Here is a 24982-nt window from a genome sequence, read left to right as displayed (position 1 = left end):
TTTTTATATTTTTAAGTAATCTCTGCACCTAGTATGGGGCTCAAAGTGAGCACTCCAAGATCAAGAGTCACATGCTCTACCAACTGAGCCAGTTGGACGCCTCTAAACTTTTAAAAGATTTAAAAATGTAGATGGCAAATATGTTGACATCCCTCAAAGATTCTTATTAAATTTCTGAAATTTGTTATTTTTTTCCATGTGTAAACATCAGAATTCTATGTGAAAAATCAAAATGTTTCACACATTTTTGAAGAGAGATGAGCTTGTAGTGGAACAGAATTGGCTTTCTAAACTGCTGAAGAGAAAGGATTTTTAAAAATGCAAGTAACAGTGTCTTTATGTCCTAAATGAAAAATGAAGCATGATCATTATTTCCAGCCTAATATTCTTAACTCAGTTCTCTGGACCACCTCCCTGTCCCTTCTATTTACTTGAACAGAAGCCCATGTTCTGGCCTGATCATTACAATGTCCCTTTCTTCTTTTCTTAATTCTTGAGTATAAATGTCTCTCATTTTCCTTTTTCTTATTTCTTTCATTTTCTTACCACTTTTATCATAAAATGGACCTGTAGACCTTAAAAATATATTGAATAAAATTTAGCATGGTGAAATGAATGGGCTCCTTTACTAGGAGTCCTTTGTTTTACAATTTACTTGTTCTTGTGACTTTTGGCAAATTGTTAGACATTTTTTGAGCTTCAATATCCTCAGTTATAAAGTAAGAAGATAGAAGTCTTGACAGCTGCTATGAACTGAATGTTTGTGTTCCTCCAAAATTCATATGTTTGGGGCGCCTGGGTGGCTCGGTCGTTTAAGTGTCTGACTTCAGCTCAGGTCATGATCTCGCAGTTCGTGAGTTCGAGCCCTGCATCGGGCTCTGTGCTGACAGCTCGGAGCCTGGAGCCTGCTTCAGATTCTGTGTCTCCCTCTCTCTCTCTGCCCCTTCCCCGCTCTGTCTGTCTCTGTCTGTCAAAAATGAATAAACGTTAAAAAAAAAATTAAAAAAAAAAACAACAAAAACCCCCCAAAATTCATATGTTTGAAACCCTGCCCAATTCCAGTGTGATGGTATTTGGAGGTGGGCTCTTTGGGAGGTAATTAGGCCAAAAGGATGAAGCCGCCATGAATGGGATTAGTGCCTTTACATGAATAGGCCAAAGAGCTAGCCAGCTGTCTGTACCATGTGGGAATACCCATGAGAATACCTGGAAGAGGGCTCTCACCAGAACCTGACCATGCTGGCACCATGATCTTGGGCTCCCTGCCTCTAAAACTGTGAGAAATAACATTTCATTTGTTGATAAGCCATCCAGCTTATGATTTGTTGTAGAAATCTATGTGCTAAGACAACATTGTAATAATAATAGATAATTGTATTGAGTTTATGTGCCAGATGCTTTAAAGAATTTTATGTATATTAACTCCTGTAATTTTTATAGTAACTCCAAATTATGAAACGGATAGGTATAGATGTTGAGTAAGTTGTCAAAGGGTACTAAGACCACTGGGTACCAAGACCAGGATTATGAACCCAGGTAGTCTGCCTTTAGAGTCTGTGCTGTTTACAACTGTCCTGTCCTGCCACTATTATGTACTGTGCCGTAGACCACATTACTGAATCAAATTTCTTCTTATGTGTGCATATCTTGTGAGCTAATGGTCCTTGATTTTAAAAGAGAACCCTAACATTTAACATACATGTATAATATATATACATACATAGACACATAATTAGGGACATGAATATGATTATAAATGACAGAACAAGTACTAGTTAATCTGTTACACCAAGCAAGGATAACTAAAGTAGCACAATATGGATAATACTGCCCTGGGAAGGCCTTTGGGAAGAGGAGTGAAGCTTGGCGTGGAATTTTTTTGCCTAGAAATAGTTGTTCCACTTGGAGAAAACTGTGCATGATTGACTGGCAGGTAGGAAGCGCAGGTGGCATAATTGAGAACCCTTTTAACAATAGTGAAGAATTTAGGGCATGGACATTTAGATAAGGAGTAGAAAGCCTAAAGCCTTGGGATCAAGGAAGTTATTTTGATTTGATAGCCTGTAGTGTTGAGAAAGGAATCAAACAGTTAAGAAAGATACTTGCTCTTTATAAAATACTCCTTGCAAAAGGAATATGCTGTAGCAGAGAAAATTAATTTTCCCTCTACCCTTCTAGGTTCTTGGCTGAGACCCCCCTGTAATAAAAAGGCAGATTAGTACAAGAAAAACAAATTTAATTACACATGTGTATATGGAAGTCCCACAAAGATATCAGGCTCAAAGGCATTTGAGGCTTATATACCACCCTGAGCTAAGGAAAGGAGTGTGGTCTGGGGTTTCAGAGAGGAAGAAGGCAATTCACAGAAAGGGGAGAGAAGAGCAGATGTTTGGTAAATAAATGTTTTCCCAGCTGTGCAGAAAAGTCAGATATAAAAAGTTATCTCTGGTAAAAACTTCCTGGTACAGATCCCTTTCTCATTTCTTTTGGGCAGTGAAGGAGAAAGTAATTTTTCCTGAATCTACTGGGTCCTGTTTGCCTTCAGCTCAAAAATCACATGCCGGAGTGGGGCATGTTCTGGGATGGCTTGTTCTGAATCCCCTCAATGGATGGAGTTGCCATTGTGAAATGGCAATGGCCTGGGCTAGGGATACATATATGAATAAGAAAGTTCTCTAGAAAATTAGCATAGTATCAGGTTTCTTAATACATACTCATAATTTTGTGAAATGCTGTCAGTTTACCAGGTTAATTTGACAGATCTTTGTTCTCTAGATACTGTGTGTCAGGCATTATGCTAAAATGTACGATATACCAAGAATAATGAGACCTGATAAGACCTAGAATTCTAGCACAAAGACAAAGTAGTGTACAGAAAGTATTTTAAGAAGGATATGACACATTATTGTATACAAAGGAAGGAGAAATTATGTTTTACCATAATATCTGGGGCACCTTCATATGGGTTCTATGGTTTGGCTTTCACGTATAGGTAAGCAGGGCAACATAGAACAGCATTCACTGAGCACACAATTACTGAGTGTTGAGTGCCTGCTCTGAGCAGGCACTGTTTTAGGTGCTGGGGAAGCCTCAGTTAACAAAACAGACATTCTCTGCTCTCCTGAAGTTTATATTCTGTTGAGGTGGGGTGTGGATAGAGAGGCATGAGATACGAGGGCATGATCAAAGGTAGGATAATAGGGGTGGAATAGTGTCAGGATTTGGGAGAGAACATAGTAGGTCATTTTATCTGGATGAGTTTTTCCTCTTTTACCTTAATTTGCATTATACATGCCATTCGTTGAGAGAGTGAGTGTACACCTTTTATAAGCGTAGAGCTAAATGTTGGGGGAATAGTGGTAGTACGCAAGACAGATTCTCCTTACGAAGCTCTTAAGCAGGAAAGCTAAGCTGTTAATTCATAATATGGCTTGTTGTCTTAGCATAATTAATAGTTCCCTGATCATTCTCAGAATAGCATTTGGATGATAAATTATGTAAGTACTCTAAAGAGAAGGGTTTTGAGAACTTTGCGGCCATATAGCAGAGAGCTGATGTTTCAGTGAGGCCTGTTAAATGAGCAGAAATAAGGCAGATGAGGGTGGTTGACAATGTGAGAGTGAGGGGAAATCACATGTGTAAGCCTAGTCGTTAAAATAAGTGCCCAAAGTTTTGAGGAACTGACTAGTTAGTATGGCTGGAACATAAGAGTCCAAGAAGGACAGTAATTTCTAACTTTCATTTTTTTCTGTCCTATTAGTTTCTGTTCTTACGTTGAATAATAAAAACATTTCTCTTTGACCTTTTGCATTTATTTTCCTTTTTAATTTGGCTTTGCTTGTTCAGTTCAGCCAAAGGATATATTACTGAAAAGTGACCTGTCCTGGAAGCTGCTTAGGGTAGAAAAAAAGCAAGATTAGCTGGATATTATCTACAGAGTTTTGTTTGAAGACTGCAAAGCAGTGAACTATTCCAAGGGAACCAAATATTAAGGAATAGAAAAGGGAACTCCAGTTTTAGGCAGTTTTTTGTTTAAAAAAAAAATGCTTTGAGAGAATGAGTACTCCAGATTAGTATGGTAAATTGTTTCCTTTATCATATTGATAATCACAGAAACATATTCTCTGTTCATGCTTTGATTGCCCTCCCCTTCCCCAAACTAAATCATGTGTCTTAGTTATTTTGTAGTTATTCTTTACTTATACGGGATCTGTTATGCTAAAGCAGTGGTTCTCTGTGTGTAAGGCCCATTCAGGAGGCCCACAAGGTGAAAACTGTTCATAATACTGAGATGTTCTTTGCCTTTTTTACTCATAATTTTTCAGAGGTTACAATGACCTGTGATTTTACCATAGATTGAAGGCAGAGGCAGATATGAGAATCCAGTGGTCTTCTATTAAGTAGAGCATTAAAGCAGTTTGTTTAAAAATGTAAAATCCATTCTTCTCACTACGTTTTTTGTTTAGAGACCGTATTTTTCATACAGAACTATGTTAGCATGCAATGTAAATGAATTAATAAGTTTTGTCTCAGTTTAAATTTCTAGTAGGTAAATATCAATAGATATAACTCACATGAATAAGAGCTCTTTGGGAGCCTCAGTAACTTTAAATAGTTGCAAAGGTGTCCTGAGATAAAATTTGAGGAATATTGTATTAAAGGAAGATTTCCTGTCTCTTCCAGGAAGAGACAAAGAAAAGATCTTTGTCATGATTTAAGTTCTACTGCAAGTAGACAAGGAATTGAGTGCAGGTAGCTTGAGGGGTGATACTAGGAAAGTAGGGCAATTATCAAGTCAGTTACCACTGTGAGCACTAAAGAGCACAGTCCAACTGGGAAACTTTGGGAGGTGGTTTAGAATTGTGGACAACAAGCTAAGATATCTGTCCATCAGCTCTTCCCCCATTGAGTGATGATGCCACTGGGGACATGACCTTTTCTGCACTTCTGGCCTGCCCTGCACAAAGCCAAAGCATGCTCCCCAGTTAGGAAAAAAAAATGCTTAGGTGGAGAGGTAGAGGTGTTTGTAGTAAGCAGGATAGAGAGGAACACGGGGGAATGTGGTGGGGTTCTGACAGCGTTTACTATGTGTCTTTACTTCTTTTCTACTAGTGGAGTGTATGTGTGTGTTTTCAGATCTGTGTGCACCTTTGTTTGTTTGTTTGTTTCACAGGCTCTTGCATGTTCATAGCCTTTGACTTAAAAAATTGATTGAATCCAATCCAGGAAATCCTTTAAAAAATCTTTGTCTCTTCAAGGTGTGTATGGGCACAACTGTTAAATTGGTAGATTGAAGGTACATCTTTTGGAGTAGATTTCTTGTAATTGAAAGAGATTCTTCCTGGTCACTGGTTAGTATTTGCCTAAGTGCCTCATTCAGGGTTTTAAAATAAGTGGACAAAATTTAGTACTGTTAGAGAAGTTGTTGAAATGGTTGTATGTAACTACTGCTTATGGATAGTGAAGTGTTTTTGTTTTATGCTTGGCACAAGTAAGGTGCTTTGAAAGAATTGTAAGTAGGAAATAATGCCCCTGTTAGGAATGTAAAATTTCTGAACATTCAAAGCTGGGAAGGAGGATGGGGTACTGCTGGCGGTAGGAAATAGAAATTCTAAATACAAAAACAAGAAAAAAACAACGTTTAGACTGTGTTATGTTTTAGCTTCATGTAATTATTCAAAGTTCTTTTGTTTAAGAATATAGTAAAATTATGAGCACAATCAAGTCATGTTACAGAGTCATGAGGTGTCACTTTTATTAAGTACAAGATTTGGGGGGAAATAGAATTTAACCAGGAAGTTAAGAGATCTAGTTTTAAAATTAATTGTACTATAACTTAAATATTTAATTTTCTGATCATGGTTTCTTTAAATATAAGTGGATTGTCAGCTGTGTAGGCCCAGGAAATCCCTCAAGTGCAAAGGCTCCGAGGGAGAAACATACCTGGCACCTTGAGAAACAGCAAGGAGGTCACTGTGGCCATGTGTGAGGAGGGAAGAGTAGTGGGACCTGACTCATCAGAGAAGTAAATGGTGGGAGCAGGAAAAAGATGGTGTAGCACCTTGTGTGCCTTTATAAAGACTTTGGTTTTACTTTGAGGGAGGTGTGGAAAGCCATTGAATGGAAGGCTGTAAGCAAAGTAGTGAAATAATGTGACTTACATTTTCATAGGAACACTGTAGCTGCTGTGTGGAGTGTAAGTTGTAAGAGAACAGCACTAGAAGCAGGCAAATCAGGAGGAAATTGCTGTGGATAGTTTTGCTTAAATCTTCTAAGCACTGTTGTGGAAATTATTTGAAGGAGTAAAGGCCAGTTAGAAGTATATAAACTCACTGCCTTAAGCGTGTTGGACTCTGCAAAGAAACACCTACTCTGCGATTAGCCAGCTTTTATTGGAACAAAGATGGGGGCATAACACATTACTTTTTCTTGAAGTTGTGTGTTAACAGTTCAAAGGTGATTACAGGTTTAATCAGGGAGATAACTGAAAGATAGATGGATAAATAGAAAAGAGGACATTCTTCTAGGCAGGATATTCTGCATTTGCTGCATATCTCAGATTGTTGTCATTCTGTTGTTTTGTGACGCAGTTTCAGTCATATGGAGTGGTCTTGTTGATTCAGAGAGCCCACTTGTGTGCCTGCCTGAGTCTGGATAAGGGGGATTCATTTAAAGGTATAAGTGAACAGAGGAAGGAATGTAATCTACATGCCCATTCTTCGAACTCCTAGAACTGAAAAAAAACATTTATTTCAAGTGGACAAACATGTACAGAGTGTACATTATGTGGGAGGAGCTACATGCTGCCTGCAAGAGATAGGTGTGACTAGAATTTCCTGGGAGTTTTAAAGTCAGAGAAATCCTATCCAGTTAGAGATTTTTGACCAGGAAGTGTTTCATGAGGGGTCATTTGGACGAATGGGTAGGATTTGACAATTCGTCAAATACAGTTTACAATTTGAGGAGTTCTCACATGTGAGGTTATCACCAGTATCAAATGAACATTGCTGTCACCCCCAAAAGTTTTCTCATGCCCCTTTGGAATTTATGCCTTCCTCCGTTTTCATTCCCAGGCTGCCCTGATCTGGGGGGATTTGACATATTAATGATATTGATCATTGCAAGTCACAAAAATGTTGTATCTTTCCATTAATTAGATCTCTAATTTCTATCAGGAATGTTTTTTAGTGTTCAGTGTAGGGGACTGTGATAATTCCAGTTAGATTTAATACTGAATATTTTGTTTTTGGAAGCTATATATTTTAAAATCAGTTTTCCAGTTGCTTTCTGCTAGTATATAAAAATGTAATTAATTTTTATATATTAACCTTGCATCCTGTAATCGTGTTATTGGTAATAGTTTTATAGTGCCTTGGGATTTTCTATATAAACAGTTATGTGATCTGCAAATAGTTTTCCTGTCCCTCTCCCTCTTGCTCTTCTGTCCCTTCCCACCTTATTATAGTGACTAGAATCTCCACTACAGTGTTGAATAGAAGTGATGAAAGTGGGCATCCTTCCCTTAATTCCATTTTTAGGGGAAAAGTATAAAGTGTTCAGTATTTCACCACTAAGTGGAACATAAGCTGTAGGGCTTTTGTAGATACCCTTTATCAGAATGAGGAGGTTCTCTGTTAAGTCTAGTTTGCTGAGAGTTTTTATCATGAATGGATGTAGAAAGAATTTCATCAAATGCCTTTCATACCTATTGAAACGGTCATGGGGCGCCTGGGTGGCGCAGTCGGTTAAGCGTCCGACTTCAGCCAGGTCACGGTCTCGCGGTCCGTGAGTTCGAGCCCCGCGTCAGGCTCTGGGCTGATGGCTCGGAGCCTGGAGCCTGTTTCCGATTCTGTGTCTCCCTCTCTCTCTGCCCCTCCCCCGTTCATGCTCTGTCTCTCTCTGTCCCAAAAATAAATAAACGTTGAAAAAAAAATTAAAAAAAAAAAATGAAATGGTCATATGGCTTTTCTTTATTCTGGTAGCATGTTGAATTACATTGGTTGTATTTTGAATGTTAAACCTTGCATTCTTTGGATAAACCCTACTAAGTTGTGGTATGTTACCCCTTTCATGTATTATTGAATTCAGTTTGCTGTATTTATTGTTAAGGATTTTTGCATGTATGTTCATGAAGGATATGGATTTATAATTTTATTCTTTTGTAATGTCTGTCAGATATTGGTGTTAGAGTTGTATTGGCCTTATATTGGTAGTATTCTTTCCTCTATTTTCTGAAAAAGTTTCTGTAGATTGGTATATCTTGAATGTTTGAGAAAGTTCATTAGTGAAACCATCTGGTTCTGCAGGGTTTTTTGGGGGGAGGTTTTTGGTATTTATTTATTTTTTAATTTTTATTTATTTTTGAGAGACACAGAGATAGGATGCAAGTGGGTTAGGGTCAGAGAGAGAGGGAGACACAGAATCCGAAGCAGGCTCCAGGCTCCGAGCTGTCAGCACAGAGCCCGGACGAGGGGCTCAAACTCACGAGCTGTGAGATCATGACCTGAGCCGAAGTTGGACGCTCAACCAACTGAGCCACCCAGGCGCCCCTGTTTTTGATATTTAATTTATTTGATATAGGACTATTAAAATTTTCTTTCTTTTTTTCAACACAAAGTGGAACATTTATTGTCTGTATAATTATAGGTTTAACTTAGCCTAAATTGCTTACTCTTCTGCAGTTTTACAGATTATACTATTTCCATTAGGAATCTCAAATATCAAGAAAGAAGAAAGATAATTCACAACATTATTATCCTCTGATAAATTCCAAAAAGTAATCCAGGTAGTATCCTGAAAAACTTTTACACTTGTTTTAATGGTCTCATTGTATGAAGAGGAATATAATAATGATACTTATATTGGAAAGTAGAGAATATTTAGGAAAAAAACCAACCTGTATGTAAAGGCTGTGCTTAAAAATGCACTCCATTCTTTTTTTTTTTTCCCCCTCATGAATACCTGGGGTTTATTATACTTCTCTTTCTCCCTCCGTCCTTCCATCCCTCTCCTTCCACCCCTCCCTCTCACTCTCTCTTTTTAATTCTCAAGTTAGTTAACATACAGTGTAGTCTTGGCTTCAAGAGTAGAACCAGGTGATTCATCACTTACATATAACACCCAGTGCTCATCCTAACAAGTGCCCTCAATGCCCATCACCCATTTGATGCACCTCCTCTTGTAATATAGGAGTGTAAAGCCATAGGTTTACCTCTAAGCACTGCTTTAACTGCATCTCACAAATTTTGGTATGTTGCATCTTTTTTATAATTTAGTTCAAAATATTAAAAAAATTCTCTGTATCTTTGTGAATGCCTGTGTGCACTTGAAAAGAATATGTATTACACAGTTTGGTGTAATGTTCTCAGATCAAGGCATTTGCTAATGTATCCCAGTGTTCTTTTTCTTACTGATTTTTAATTGTCAGTTTTTCACTTCATATGTTTTGAAGCTTTGTTATTAGTCACATTTACATTTATAATTGTTATATCTTCAATTATTCTTTTATCAAATGTTTTTAAAATGTCTGATATACTCTGTCTTAAAGTCTATTTTATCTGATATTAATATAGCTATTTCACCCTTATTTTTACTGTTTGCATTGTATATATTTTTCCATGTATTACTTTCATCTGTGTCTATATGAAGTTGTGACTCTTGTAGGCTGCAGTTAGCTAAGTCTTTTTTAGTATCTCTGATGATCTTTTTTTATTGGAGGGTTTAGATTATTAACATTTTGTAATTATTGATATTGTTAGATTTAGGTCTACATTTTGTTTTGTTTGACCTCTACATTTTTAGTTCCTTTCTTCCCCCCTTTCCTGCCTTCTTTTAGATTACTTATATATTACTTACATTACTTAGCTATATTTAGTATTCTATTTTAACTTATCTATACCTTTTTGAGTATTTTAGTACATTTTTGGGCATTTTGGTATACATTCCTAACCTTTTCAGTCTACTCAGAGTTCATATTTTACCATTTAAAAAAATAATATTTTGAACATTTATTTGTTTTTGAGAGTCAGAGAAGGAAGTGGGAGAGGGGCAGAGAGAGAGGGAGACAAAGAATACAAAGCAGGCTCCAGGCTCTGAGCTGTCAGCACGGAGCCCGATGCGGGGCTCGAACCCACAAACTGCGAGATCATAGCCTGAGCCAAAGTCAGACACTTAACTGACTGAGCCACCCAGGCACCCCAGTATTTTAGCATTTCATACAAGATGCAGAAATTTCCAACCATATGGGTCCCTTTTGCCCCTTTCCTCATCATTTCTCCTAGTTGTAATATGTATGACATATTACATGGAAGCCTTGCAAGGCAGTGTTTTAAGTTTGGCCTTAAATAATCATATGTGATTTTTGAAACGTAAGAGGAAAACAGTCTTTTATATTTTACTCAGATGTTTACCATTTCTTTTATTTAGTTCATTCCTCAAGATCCACGTTTTCCTGTGCTATAATTTTTCTTCATCTTAGTGAACTTTCTTATATTGCAAGTCTCCTGGCAATAAATTCTCCTGGTTTTACATTCTCTGAGAAGGTCTTTCTTTTGCCTTCATTCCTAAAGAATATTTTCATTAGATATACAAGTTTAGATTGAAAATTTTTTTCTTTCAGTACTTTAAAGATGTTTACAGTCTAATGACCTCTGTCATCTTTATGAGAAATCCAGTCATTTCCAATCAATGTTCTTCTGTATGTGGATGCCATCTTTCTTTGGCTGCTTTCTGTCTTTATTTTTCAACAGCTCAATTATGATGTATCCAAGTGGGATTTTTTTTTTTTTTAAATTGACACTGATGGAGGTTCACTATGAAATTCTCAAGTCTGTACATTTGTCTTTGAATAAATTTCTGAAGTTTTCAGTCATCAATTCTTCATATTCTTTCTGCTTCCCCCCCCCCCCCCCTTCTGGAACTCTAGTGACACATATTAAACCATTTGAGATTATCCCATAGCTTTCTGATGTGCTGATCTATCTTCCTCCTCCTCCTCCTCTTCCTCCTCTTCTTCCTCCTCCTCCTCTTCTTCCTCCTCCTCTTCCTCCTCTTCTTCTTCTTCTTCTTCTTCTTCTTCTTCTTCTTCTTCTTCTTCTTCTGTCTTTATTCTTTTTGTTCTTTAGATTGGGTAATTTTTGTTGATCTGCCTTTGAGTTCATTGACTCTTCACTGTTTTATCTCCATTCTAATATTCAGCCTATCCATTGACTTAAAAAATACAGATAATGTGCTTTTCATTTGTAAATGAAAAATTTGTTGATTTTGTTCCTTTTTATATTTTTAATTTCTCCACTGAGATTTCCTTTATTATGTTTTCATTCATGTGTGCTTTGTTTTTGTTTTTACTTTACCTCATTGAGCTTAATTGTAATAGCTTCTTAAAAATCTTTGCCACATAATTCCAGTAGCTCAGTCTTCTTCTTGTAGGCTTTTATAGATCGTCTTTTCTCTTGAGAATGGGTTTCATTTTCCTGTTGCTTGTATGTCTAGTAATTTTAGATTGTATCCTGGACACCGTGTTATGTTATATAGACTCTGAGGTCTGTTATAATCTTATATAGAATATTGATACTTTTGTTTTAGCTGGCAGGTAGCCATGTTAGACTCAAACTGTTAATTCTCTCTATCCTTCTGTGGACAGTGGTTCTAATTTCAATTTAATTCTTTAAGTCTGTGCTTTAGTCTGCATTTGCATGGTTCAGAAGTCAGCCTTTTGTGAAAACTTTTGTGGTGTTTCATACATAGTACTAGGGCATCTCTTTTGACTTTCTCCCCAGGGGATTCAGTCCTCTCTCTGATAGCTGGCAGTGTTTACCTGGGCTCTCTTCCCTAGTTCCCTCTGACAGAAAGATAACTTCAGCCACATCTACTTAGTTCCACATCTACTGCCCAGTCTTGGGGCAAAGCTGCAAGAAAACAGGAAACTGAGGCTGGTGTCTCCCAAGTTTTGACTTGTCTCCACATCTGCCTCATAGAATTGCTTTTCAGAATCCTCAGCTAGTTTTCATCCTGTGTCCCATGCCTCCCTCCTCCACCCGCCCTCCCCCCCACAACTTGTAGTTGTTATCAGCAGAAGCTTGGTCTTTGGGGAGATCATACCACCATTCTGGAAGTAGAATTTGAATGAATAGGATTTTGACAGGGAGAAAGAGGAAACTCCAGAAAGGACCTTTCACAAGCTGACTACTCTCTCCTAGATTAGACTCATTGATACTTGCTTTGTCCAGAATTTGAGTTTCGGCTGCCATTATAATAGTTATCAGGATACATTTTGGGATACCTAGATGACTGGCTTTACTAATCAGACTGTTTATTGTCTGTTAATAATGTAGAATCCTTGAAACTATAACTAAAAATATATACCATACTATTGAGCATATCAAAGCATGTAAAGAGAGTGTTGTTTATTCTCTTGATGGAACCAGACTGAAGTATCCATGAAGAATATATAATTAAAAGAGTTTTAAATTTTGCCATCTAATTTATTATAGCTGAAGTTATGAATCTGCCTTTGTAGGAAAATAGTGTCTCATATCAAAGCTCTTTTCTCCTTAATCACTATTAAATATCCCTCTGTATCATAGATATTCAGCATCAGTAACAGCTAAGTTTTCATGGTTATCATAACAGCTAGCCCTTACCATGCATTTCAGGTACTGTGCTAAGAGCTTTGCACAAGTTATTTCATTAATGCTCTTAACAGATCTCTAAAAGAAGTGACATAATCCTCTTTTTTATACATGGATAAAAGAGCATAAAGGTTGAGTAATTTGTCTGCAGTCACACCACACAGGCTTGCCTCTTCCTACCAGTGAGGAGGAGTGAGAATAATAGTCGAAATGGAGATGACTAAGTTGGGTTAGAGGAACATGAGATTTGCAGTGTTCCAAAGTCCATGTTAACTCAGGTATAGCTAAATTGGTTGGCACCAAAATTGAGGCATAGACACAGTTGTCTGTGTAGTTCTTCCACTTGTATTGCTTGCTTTTCTTTTTTTTTCTTTCTGTTTTAGAGAGAGTGTGCACAAGTTGGGGAAAGGGGCAGAGGGAGAGAGAATCTTAAGCAGGCTCCACGCTCAGTGTGGAGCCTGACACTGGACTGTATCCCACGACCCTGGGATAATGACCTGAGCTGAAATCAAGAGTTGGATGTTCAGCCTACTGAGCCACCCAGGCGCCCCTTTCTACTTGTATTTCTGAAGCCCTTTGCCACTTTCACCTCATTCTCATTGTGTACCCAGCACCTAAGTGCCAGATACTATTATCTGGGGGGTGATTCTTATCTTTTATTTTGTTCATTTCAATAAGCTGCCTATTCCCTACTTTCACAGGATATCTGGTGAAAAATTCACGGTGAGGAATTAATTGATAAATAGATTAATCTTAGAAATATGTCTCAGTGAAATTGCTTTCTTTTTTCATTTAGTGTGATCTTTTAAAAATGCATATTCAGTTGAGATCATGTGTGGCACATTTTTTTTTTCCAGAAGAGGAATGTACATAGAACTAGCATCATAGCCACAAATTGTTTATATCTTCCCTTTCTTTAACTTCCAGCATTGAAGTTGAACTCCCTTGAGTGCTCATCAAAGCCATAAGCACCATTTTGATGGAAGAAAGAGGAGTTATCACAATTTATACCCCAAATTCTAAATACAGAATTTTGACCCCCCATGTTAGCTCTATAAGCAATGTGTATGAAGTTGTGTTCTTCAGTGCTGTTTAGCTGCACTAACAAGGGAAGAAAAATGAAACAACTGAGAACCTTAAATCAGAGAGATTTATTTCTCTTTCAAGTAGAAGTTTTGAGATAGATTGGACCAGACAGATAACCAGCTGTGTTCCACGAATTCATTTAGGTGTCCGTGTTCCTTCTAATCTTGTATTTTTGGTGTTCCCCAGGGTATTACCCTCAGCTTTATGATGAAGCAAGATTACCACCACTCTGTCTGTGTCCCAGCCTGCAGTAGTAGGGAAAGACGAGTGGAGGACAAGCAGGTTTTTTTTCACAGGCATGATCCAGTTGCACACATCACTCTTGCTCACATCTTCTTTACACATGTTAGTTACATGGCCACATACACCTTAGTCGCATGGACACAGATGGTTGCAAATGAGGCTGGAAAAGGTGGTATTTAGCTGGGCAGGCCATAAGTCAGTAACTGTAGGGTTTTATTACTAAAAGGAAGAAGGGGGGAATATGGATATTTATAGGACCATTAGCAGTCTCTGCTATAGAATTTTTGCTAAACTATCCTACAGTCAATTAAAAGAGCTGGTAAGAAGTAGCCATACCAATGGACTTTGTGATGTCAAGTCAGTAGCATATTAAAATATAGTACAAGAGATTTAAGCAGGGATTTAAGTTCATGTTTTTAGAAACAAAGCACAAAACCAGATGTTAGAATTTGATGAAATATCTTCAAATTGTGTTAAAGTTGCTGGATATATGAGCTAATAATTATTTATTTTGTTCTTGTATTTTAGGCCTCAACTCCATATAGCATAGATTCAGATTCTTTGGGAATGGAGTGTATTATTTCGGGAAGTGCCTCTCCAACTCTGGCAATCAACACTGTGACTAACAAAGTAATTCTGTTTTTTTAAACACTTTTGAAATGTGATTGAATAATACATTTAATTTGCCTTTATAATAACAATAGAATTCTGTATGAGTGAGGTTACAGATGATATAAATTTGGCTAACCTATTCATGGCAGCTTGAAAGCTTGAATCCACAATGTTTTGAAGTGTGCACAAATTAGAAGGAAATATTTCTCTAAAGATTAAGTTGGAGGATGCTTATTGGGAAGCTCTATATTAATTTAAATCCTTGACACTGCCAGTTCCCAATGATAAAATTTTGAGTCTGCATTTTATCAAATCAGTTTGTTTAAAAAAAAACCATTGATTACCCCTCTAAATATGTGATTGAAAAAGAAAAGATTGTCAGATTCCCAAGCAGTCCGCACAATCCAGGACAATGAATAATTTGGACAAACTCATACAGTTCATTGGAATGGTGGTCACCCTATTTCATGGTATTCAACTGTAGGTCCATATCCAGAAATATAGTATGTTATAATCTGCTGTCTTTCTCTCTCCCCTCTCCCCTCTCCCCTCTCCCCTCTCCCCTCTCCTCACACACACACCCATAACTATACTGACACAGTGTACACAGGATCTTTTTATTTGTACAAAGATAATAAACCAATAGAAGACAGTTTATAATTTTAGTGACTGATCACATTTACAATTTAGAAAGTAAACTGGCACCTGAGGTGTAGAGTATTGATTTTTCTCAAATAACCAGTCCATGGAATGATTCCATCAGAATCACTTAGGAGAGGTCTATGTGGGTGCATATGTGTGAGTGTTTGGTGGTGGTGGTGGTGGTAATTACAAGGTTTTATAGCAGGCCTACCAGATCATTTATTTTACACTTACGGATAGGGTTCAGAAATCTGTACTTTAAGAAATCATCCCTTATTGTGCCCAGCTAGACTTGAGAATTTCTGGTGAAGCAGAATGGGCTAGGATCAGAAATATCCAATACTGTTCTTTGTGGTAGTCCAACTAGGAGGCTTAAACATAGGTAGTTATGGCTGTTAGGAAACAATTAGGAACTAGTTATGCTAGGACTTCATGATGAAATAATATGGAGGTCAAAGGAGGTGGAGTTTTTGGACTTCTAGATACAATGGAGTAGCTAGTTTTAGATTAATTGTTCTTCCTATCTATATAAAATACCACCATCCCCCACTACCAATAAAAAACAGGGAAGAGGCACTGGAGGACAGAAAAGCCAGGCCTTCAGGGATGAAGATCCCATAAAAAAGGGAAATACATTGAGATAAGCCCTACAAATTTTGCCTTGGGACATTTCTCAGTTCTTAATGCATGGCATACAGACTGAGAAGAAAACAGAAGCCAGAAGCAGCCATTGGGTTAGGGAGACAAAAACTGGAGTTTGGGGCTACGAAACAGCCTGGGCTTGAGGACTAGATCCTCATGGATCTCAGAAGTAAGTTTACCTTCTTGCAAGTAATATCCACTTAAGGCATTTGCTAACTCCTGATTCATTTATGTACTTGGGCTCAGGCCTAGACAAAACAAGTGGATTTTTCACTACTCAGAATTAAGCAGTCTCACAGAGAAGGAAGGGACAACAGTTGTCGTTCATGATCTTCAGGGAGGAGGAAGCCATGGTAAAAGGCTTTCAAGTTACCTCAGAAGGGTTATGTTCCAGAGGAAGAGCAAACCAAAATAGACAACTGCAAATTATTATCGGGTGGTTGCTAATATTCTTCTACTTGCCAAAAGAAAACTAAATCCTTTCTGGAAGAAGATAACATCATACTCAGCTTTTGCAGTTTTTCATAAGATCTCAACTTTCAGTCAAAAATTTCAGACATTCCAGGAAACAGGACCAAATAATTAAGTGACAAGGGGGTGGGTACAGAAAGACAACATAAACATATCTACAAGTGATCTAGATATGGATTTTTAAAAAAAAATTTTTTTTTCAACGTTTATTTATTTTTGGGACAGAGAGAGACAGAGCATGAACGGGGAAGGGGCAGAGAGAGAGGGAGACACAGAATCGGAAACAGGCTCCAGGCTCTGGGCTCGAACTCACGGACCGCGAGATCGTGACCTGGCTGAAGTCGGACGCTTAACCGACTGCGCCACCCAGGCGCCCCGATATGGATTTTAAAATAACTATGACTAATATGTTCAAAATAGTCGAATTGTAGAAAATTTATCCAAGAATTGGAATCTGTATGGAAGGATCAAGAGGAAACTTTAAAATTGAAAAATATAATAACTGAAATTAGAATTTGATAGATGGGTTCAGCAGTAAATTAGGCACACCAGAGGAGAGAATAGTGAACTGGAAGAAAGGTTCGTAGAAAATAGAATGAAACACAGGGGCGCCTGGGTGGCGCAGTCGGTTAAGCGTCCGACTTCAGCCAGGTCACGATCTCGCGGTCCGTGAGTTCGAGCCCCGCGTCAGACTCTGGGCTGATGGCTCAGAGCCTGGAGCCTGTTTCCGATTCTGTGTCTCCCTCTCTCTCTGCCCCTCCCCGGTTCATGCTCTGTCTCTCTCTGTCCCAAAAATAAACAAACGTTGGAAAAAAAAAAAAATTAAAAAAAAAAAAGAAAATAGAATGAAACACAAAGAAAAACAATGAAAATTCAGAAAAACTTAAGGGATAAATGGGATATGCGGGAAAAAGTCTAACAAACTTTTTAGTCTTCCAGAGGAAAAAGGAATAAGGAAGGAACAATATTTTAAAGTTTTTAAACTGATGATAGATAACACAGTACAGATTCAGGAATTTCTGAGAACCCCAAGAAAGATTAATGAAAAGAAACCTTATTGGGCAAAGAAAATCAAGCTCCTAAAAAAACAAAGATTAAAACAATCTTAAAATCAGAGGCAAAACAGGCAACTTCAAAGGAACAACAGTAAGCCAGGCACTGACTTCTGAATAGAAATGCTAAAAGCTAGACATGAGAATGAAATTTGTATCGTGCTTAAAGGAAATACCTACTAATCCAGAATTCTGCAATTAAAATTTCTGTGGAAAATGAAGGTTAAACAAATAGATTTTTACAAAAACAAAATTAGAGAGAATATGTTACTAATACATCAGTAGTAAACAATTAAAGGGAACTAATTTTTTAGATAGAAGGAAATTATCCTGTGCTGGAAAGAATGGAGAACACTAAAAGAGTATGTTGATCAATGTGAATGTGTTTTGAGTATTTAAAACAATAGCATTTCTGTTACATAACACAATGCCTTTGAGTCTAAAATACTACAGAAGTTAAAATACATGACAATAGTAGGGTAAGGCAGGAAGAAATATAATTGACCCTTGTACAATGTGAAATTTAGGGATGTCATCTCCCATGCCCCCCAAACAATTGAAAATCCGTGTATAACTTTTGACTTAACTAATAGCCTACTGTTGACTGGAAGCCTTACTGATACCATAAATAGTTGATTAATACATATTTTGTATGTTATATGCATTATATTCTGTATTCTTACAAGAAAGCTAGAGAAAAGAAAATGTTATTAAGAAAACCTTAAGGGAGAGAAAAAATATTTTTACAGTACTGTATTGTATGTATGTATTTATTTGTATTTATTTTTAATTTTTTTAATCTTTATTTATGTTTGGGGGCGGGGGAACAGAGTGGGAGCTGGGGAGGAACAGAGAGGGAAAAATGGATCTGAGGTAGGCTCCAGTCTCTGAGCCATCAGCACAGAGCCCGACGTGGGGCTTGAACTCACTGACCGCGAATTCATGACCTGAGCTGAAGTTGGACGCTTAACCGACTAGGCCACCCAGGCGCCCTTGTATTTTTTTATTTTTATTTTTTAAAGTTTATTTGTTTTTAGAGAGAGAGAGAAAGAGCAAATGTGTGCCCACACAAGTGGGGAAGGAGCAGAGAGAAGGGGGGAGAGAGAGAATCCCAAGCAGGCTCCTCACTGGCACAGTGCACTGTCAGCACACTGTCAGCACGGAGCCTGACACAGGGCTCAAACTCCCAAACCATGAGATTATGACCTGAGCCAAAGTCAGACACTTAACTGACTGAGCCACTCAGGTGCTCCTATTTATTTTTAATTTTAAATCAAACTCTTCACCCAACATGGGGTTTGAACTCATGACCCCAATATCAAAAGTTACATGCTCTACCTACTAAGGCAGTCAGACTCCCTAGTACTGTACTGGGTTTATTGAAAAAATTCTCTGTATAAGTAGACCCACGCAGTTCAAATCCATGTTGTTAAGGACCAGCTGTGTATACAGTTGAAACCTTTGCATTACATGGGAATTGGTAAAAGTACTAAGTCAAGGGCTTGTTGTGATATTTAGGGCAGTGGTTATTTTAACACACCAGCATGTATCAGAATAACTAGGAGGACTTGTTAAAACCGAGGTTGCTGAGCCTCAGAATTTCTGATTTAGTACATTGGATTGGGGTCTGAAAATTTGAATTTTTTTTTCTTTTTTTAAGATTTAAGTAGTCTCCACACCCAACATGGGCCTGGAACTCACAACCTTGAGATCAGAAGCCACATGTTCTACCAACTGAGCCAGCTAAGCACCCCTGAAAATTTGAAAATTTGAATTTCTAGTAGTACTCAGATACTGGTTCTATTATTGCTTACTACAAGAAGAGTAAAAGAATATAAAATAAGCAAGGAAAAATAATAAATCCAGAAGTAGACACAAAAGGAGAAATAAATGAGCAAAGAAGAGATAGAGAAATAGGAAAATAAATATGTATTCAGATTGAATTATGTTGGGAAATGTAAATGAACAAAATATTCCATTTAAAAGTCAAAGATTGTCAGACTGGATAAAAAAGTAAAATTCAACTTACGTGCTACTTACAAGAAGTATTTCTTAAAGGACAAGACACATTACTGAAAATAAAGATACTTTATTATGAAAAAGGATCATTTTAGTAATACTAAATTTGTCGGCCTTTTAAAGCCAACAAAACTAAAAGGAGAAATAGATTAAGTCCTTGATCAGAGGAAGATTTTAACATATGTCTCTCTATAACTCCTGGAAGAAGCAGATCAAAATTAAAACATAACAAATCAAACAAATCCCATTAAAGATAGAGAAGATTTGAATCATGAAATTAGGAATTTGACCCATTTGATATATATAGAATATTTCATTTAACAATTGCAGAATATACATTTTTAAGTGCACATGGAATATTTACCAAAATTGATCGTGTAATACTGATGAATGCTAGACCATAAAGAAGTCTCAACAAATTTCAGAAGACCATCGTACAGTGTATCTTTTCCAGCACAGGGGAATTTAAGTGGAAATAATAACAAATAGGTATTTAGAAAATTACCTAAAGTTTGCAGATTAAGCAGTATAGTTATAAATAACCCAGGATCAAGAAAGAATCATAATAGAAATTAGAAAATACTTAAAGACGGGGCGCCTGGGTGGCGCAGTCGGTTAAGCGTCCGACTTCAGCCAGGTCACGATCTCGCGGTCCGTGAGTTCGAGCCCCGCGTCGGGCTCTGGGCTGATGGCTCAGAGCCTGGAGCCTGTTTCCGATTCTGTGTCTCCCTCTCTCTCTGCCCCTCCCCCGTTCATGCTCTGTCTCTCTCTGTCCCAAAAATTAAAAAAATAAAAAAAAAAACGTTGAAAAAAAAGAAAATACTTAAAGAAACATAAAATATGAAAGCCTGTAGAATGCAGTTGAAGTATTAGCCTAAATGCATGTACTAGAACAGAAGAAAGATTGAATATTAATGATTTAAGCATCTAGATAAAGATCGAAATAAATCTGAAGAAGACAAAGGTTATAAATAAGTCAGCAAGCAAGAAGTTGATTCTTTGTAAGGATTAATAAAATTTCTAGCCAAGGTGGGATAACAAGGTCTAAATTTACTTTGCTACCTGAAACAATTGAAAAAATAGACAAAATATGTGCAACAATGGTTTTTAAGAGATTGGGCCATAGGACAGTGATCCCTGAGAAATTGTGAACAAATAAGGTCAGCCGTATGATTGTCCTAGCTTACTGTCTGGAGAAAGTTTCCAAGGTACAGAGGTCTCCCTGAGTAGAGCATGTGGATCTAGGAGATCATGGAATCTCCAGGGTGGCTAGAGTTCACAGGGCAGCATATCAGAGAAGAGAAAGCTGCACCAAGGGAGAATTCCAGTGATATACAAAAAGTCTCCTTGAGTCTTCAGCTGAGTACTTATCAGTGCATGAGTAAGGAAGACAAGGGAAAGAACCACCTGAAAGGATTAGTGTGGATAATTACTGATATTCCTATAGGGCCAGGCATAGTAACTTTCACACAAGAGTGAAGTGCTTCATAATTCACAGGTCATTAGGTAAGGTACTCAGGAGTTTGCTTTAATAGTGGAATAAAATTAGCCCTAGACTAAAACGCTGCTCTGGTCCTGTCTACACACCTTCAAAGCAAAACCAAGAAGATCGGTCTATTTTCAGATAAATCAGTTTTTTAAATTTGATTTTGATTTTTTTCATATGTAATTCAGAGGCCATTATAAAATTTCCCCTTTTAAAGTTTATAATTCAGGAGTTCTTGGTATATTCACAAGGTTGTGCACCTGTTAACCACCATCTAATTCCAGAACATTTCCATCACCCAAAAAGAAAACCCTGTACCTATTAGCATTCATTCCCTATTCCATCCATTTCCTGTAACTGTTAATTTACTTTCTAACTCTATGAATTTGCCTATTCTGGACATTTCATATAAATGGAATCCTATAATAAATATGTGACCTGTTATGTCTGATTTCTTTCACTAAACACATTTTCAAGGTTCAGCCATGTTGCAGCATATATCAGGACTTCGTCCCTGTTGTCAAATAATTTAACTGTGTTCCAGAATAAAGCTCAAGAAAATTTACAAGAATACAAAACTGTCTAGCACTTAACAGTGTAAAGTTCACAGTGGTCTGGCATCCAATAAAAAATTACCAGGCTGGCAAGAAGTAGTAAAAAAAAAAACAACCCATAATGAGGTGAAAATTAATCAGAACTGACCCAGAAATAACACAGGTGATAGAATTAGTATAAAAGGACATAGGCAATTACTGTAAGCCAAGATACAGAAATAACCGAAGTGTCTATCAGGGGATGAATGGGTAATGAAGCTGTGTGTGTGTGTGTGTGTGTGTGTGTGTGTGTGTGTGTGTGTGTGTGTGTGTGTAGACACAAAATAGAATATTATTTAGCCATGAAACGTAAGTTCTGCCATTTATGACAACATAGATAGACCTTAGGGCATTATACCAAGTGAAAGATACATACTGTATTTATATGTGGAATCCTAAAAGGCCAAACTCCTAGAAACAAAGTAAAACGGTGGTTACCAGGGGGCTGTCAGGTGGCAGAAATGGAAAAATGTTGGTCAAAAGGTACAAACTTTCAGTTATAAGATGATTGAGTGTGGAGGATCTATTGTATACCGTGGTGATTATTGTTAACAGTATTGTATTCATGTGTACATGAAAGCTGGCTAGGTGAGTAAATCTTAAATATACTCATCATAAAACGGAAATGGTAATTATGTTAGTTGATGCAAGAGTGGTATTTATTTTGGAGTACATAAGTGTATCAAGTGAACACCTTGTATACCTTAAACTTTTATGTTCTATCTCAAAGTTGGAAAAAGCCCAGTTATTATAACTGTATTCATGGAGGAGCTAAAGGATAGGTTGAACATTTGTATAGACACATGGAAGATATTTTTTTTAAATACAAATCAAACTTCTTAGAGATAAAAATTATGTCTGACTTGAAAAATACACTTGATGGAATTAACAGCAGATAAGATAGAAAGATGATTGACCTTGAAAATATAGCAGTAAAAGTTAGACAAAATGAAATACGTGAAAAGACTTTTAAAAAGTACATAGAGTATTAGCACTGGTAACAACTTAAAGCAACCTAATATATGTGTAATTGAAGTTCCTAATGGAACTCTGGATCTACGGAAAGGAATTAGGACTAGAAATGGTAATGACATGAGTAAATATAAAGCTTTTTCTTTTTAATCTAAATCTCTTTAAAAAATAATAAACTATTATTATTTAAAAAAAAATGTTTTATGTTTATTTTTGAGAGAGAGACAGTGTGAGCAGGGGAGGGGCAGAGAGTGAGGGAGACACAGAATCCGAAGCAGGCTCCAGGCACTGAGCTGTCAACACCAACACGGGGCTTGAACCCAGGAACTGGGAGACCGTGACCTGAGCTGAAGTCAGAGCCTTAACTGACTGAGCCACCCAGGCGCCCCAATAATAAACTGTTTAAAGTAAAGATAACAAAAGTATGTTGTGGGTTTATAACATGTAGAAATAAAATATAGGACAACAGTAGTACTCAGGCAGGTAGAGGAGAAATGGAAGTGTTAGGAAAGAAGTATTAAATAAACTTTGAGTAAGCAGAAACAAAGCTATTATAGGTGACATGATTGTTTATATGGAAAATTCAGAAAAATCTACAGATAAACTCAGAACTAATAAATTAACAAGGTCTTGATATCAGTATTAGATTTTAGAAATCAATTACATTTCTCTATATGAGTCAGACAGAAAATAAAAAGATGACACTTAAGTTAGCTTTCAAAAACATCAAATACCTAGGATTAAATGGAAGATGAACTCTACACAGAAAACTATAAAAAAAAGACTCAGAAAAATAAATTATAGAAATAACAAAATAATAATTAAAAAATAAAAAATCAGAAAAAAACCCCAGAGAAAACAAAGGAAGTATAAATAAACGTATGTATAATTTTCATTGAGAAGATTATTATAAAGTCAGTTTTTCCTAAATTGATCTGTAGATTAAAATCTCAATCAAAAGTCCCCTATGCTTTTTGGGGGGGGAAGGGAAGGGAATAGAAAATGACTAACTGATCTTAAAATGTAAATGGGAATCCAAATGGCAAATGGTAGTTGAAGAAAATGTTGAAGAAAAAGATAAATGGTAGAGGATTTATATTTATACTTCCAAATATCAAGAGTAAGCCTACAATAATTGAAAGAGTGATATTGGCATAAGAGTCCACAAATAGACTTAAGGAACAGAACTCAGTGATGTCTTTGAACGAACGGTGCTGGATCAATAGGGAAATCAGATTTTCCATTCACAAAAATCAGTTCGAGATGGATCTGAGATAAATGATAAATGATAAAACCATAAAACTCTCAGTTGGAAGAAAAAGAAAAGGAATTTTAAGAAATGTAATGAGGTAATAAAGATTTAAGAGTAGATATTAGTGTAACAGAAAATAAAGCTTTGTGTAATCCTTTAATTTTACTATAAAAGGACAGAAAAGCATACATTGTATGATTCCATTTATACTTAGTTCAAAAACAGGAAAACCAGCCAATAGTGGTGGAAGTTGGTATAGTGGGTGCCTGTGACAGAGAAAGGGATGGATAATGACTAGCTGGTGAATGGGAGAGCACCTGAGTGGGCCTTCTGGAATGCTGGTAATGTTCTTTATCAGGTTCTGTGGTCTTTGGACATCTAGGTAACTAAGACCCTTTTAGGGATTCCATGAGGTCAAAACTATTTTTATAATAATACTATAATACTATTTGTCTTTTCCTTTATTTTTGTATTTTCATTGATGGAGCAAAAGCAGTAGTATGTAAATGTTAGCACAGATCAAGGCAGTGACACCTAAGTATTAATAGTCATTGTATTTTCGCTGCCCACACCCTTCAGATTAAAGAATAACAGTTTTACTTAAAGATTTCTTTGGTGAAGCAGGAAAAATAGTTTTATTAAGTTGTGACCTTTGAGTACATGTCTTTTTAACATTCTTTGTAATGAAATGGAAAGTATGCATAAAACACTTAGACTACATGCTGAAGTACCTGCCTGTGGTTGTTTTGTGTGGTTGTTTGAGGTGGATGTGAAGCCAACTGCTTTGTTCGTGGATCATAGGGTTCCTTAGGGTTGAGGGAGAGGGGCAGAAGGAGAGAGAGAGGGAGAAAATCCTGAACAGGCTCCACACTCAGTGCAGAGCCACACACTGGGCTCAATTCCATGACCCTGGAATCATGACCCGAGCCGAAATCAAGAGTTGGACAGAGCCACCCCTGTGCCCCAGGATCATTGTTTTTACTTGAAAGAACAGTTGACACTGATTATTCAGATTTGGGTATTTGGCAGGTGTTTTCTTGGTAATGAACATAGTGAATCTGTCACCTCCAGGAAAACTGTTGGCAGTATCCTTTGCCAATGGTAAAATTTGAGCTTTGAAGCAAAAAGTAGAAGTTTGGAACACTTGTATCCACCACAAAAGACTTCTAATGAGATCATTGGTGATGTTAGCAAGTATGATGTTTTGATGTTGTGTAATGAAATGTGTCCGTATTTAGAAGATCTGTATAACAATGAACGAGTATTTTCCATATGGCAGTGAA

The 24982-nt window shown here is 37.0% G+C and overlaps 1 protein-coding gene across 8 annotated transcripts in view; it reads left to right on the top strand.

Annotated features, from left to right (window-relative positions):
• Positions 1-24982, top strand: part of FOXJ3 (forkhead box J3) — a 153630-nt gene that overhangs the window by 94750 nt on the left and 33898 nt on the right. For 7 of the 8 annotated variants that reach the window (XM_040469838.1, XM_040469839.1, XM_040469840.1 and 4 more), the window contains one exon: positions 14487-14588. The exons of the other annotated variant lie outside the window; for it this stretch is intronic. In XM_040469838.1, the coding sequence (XP_040325772.1) occupies positions 14487-14588 (102 nt within the window). The remainder of the gene's footprint in view (positions 1-14486; positions 14589-24982) is intronic. 8 annotated transcript variants of the gene reach the window in all.

The sequence above is a fragment of the Herpailurus yagouaroundi genome, unplaced genomic scaffold (genome assembly GCF_014898765.1).
Source record: "Herpailurus yagouaroundi ecotype Mexico unplaced genomic scaffold, PumYag 77, whole genome shotgun sequence".
Classification (NCBI taxonomy): domain Eukaryota; kingdom Metazoa; phylum Chordata; class Mammalia; order Carnivora; family Felidae; genus Herpailurus; species Herpailurus yagouaroundi.
Note: the sequence above shows the minus strand (reverse complement) of the source record. Positions and strands in the feature narration are given on the sequence as shown.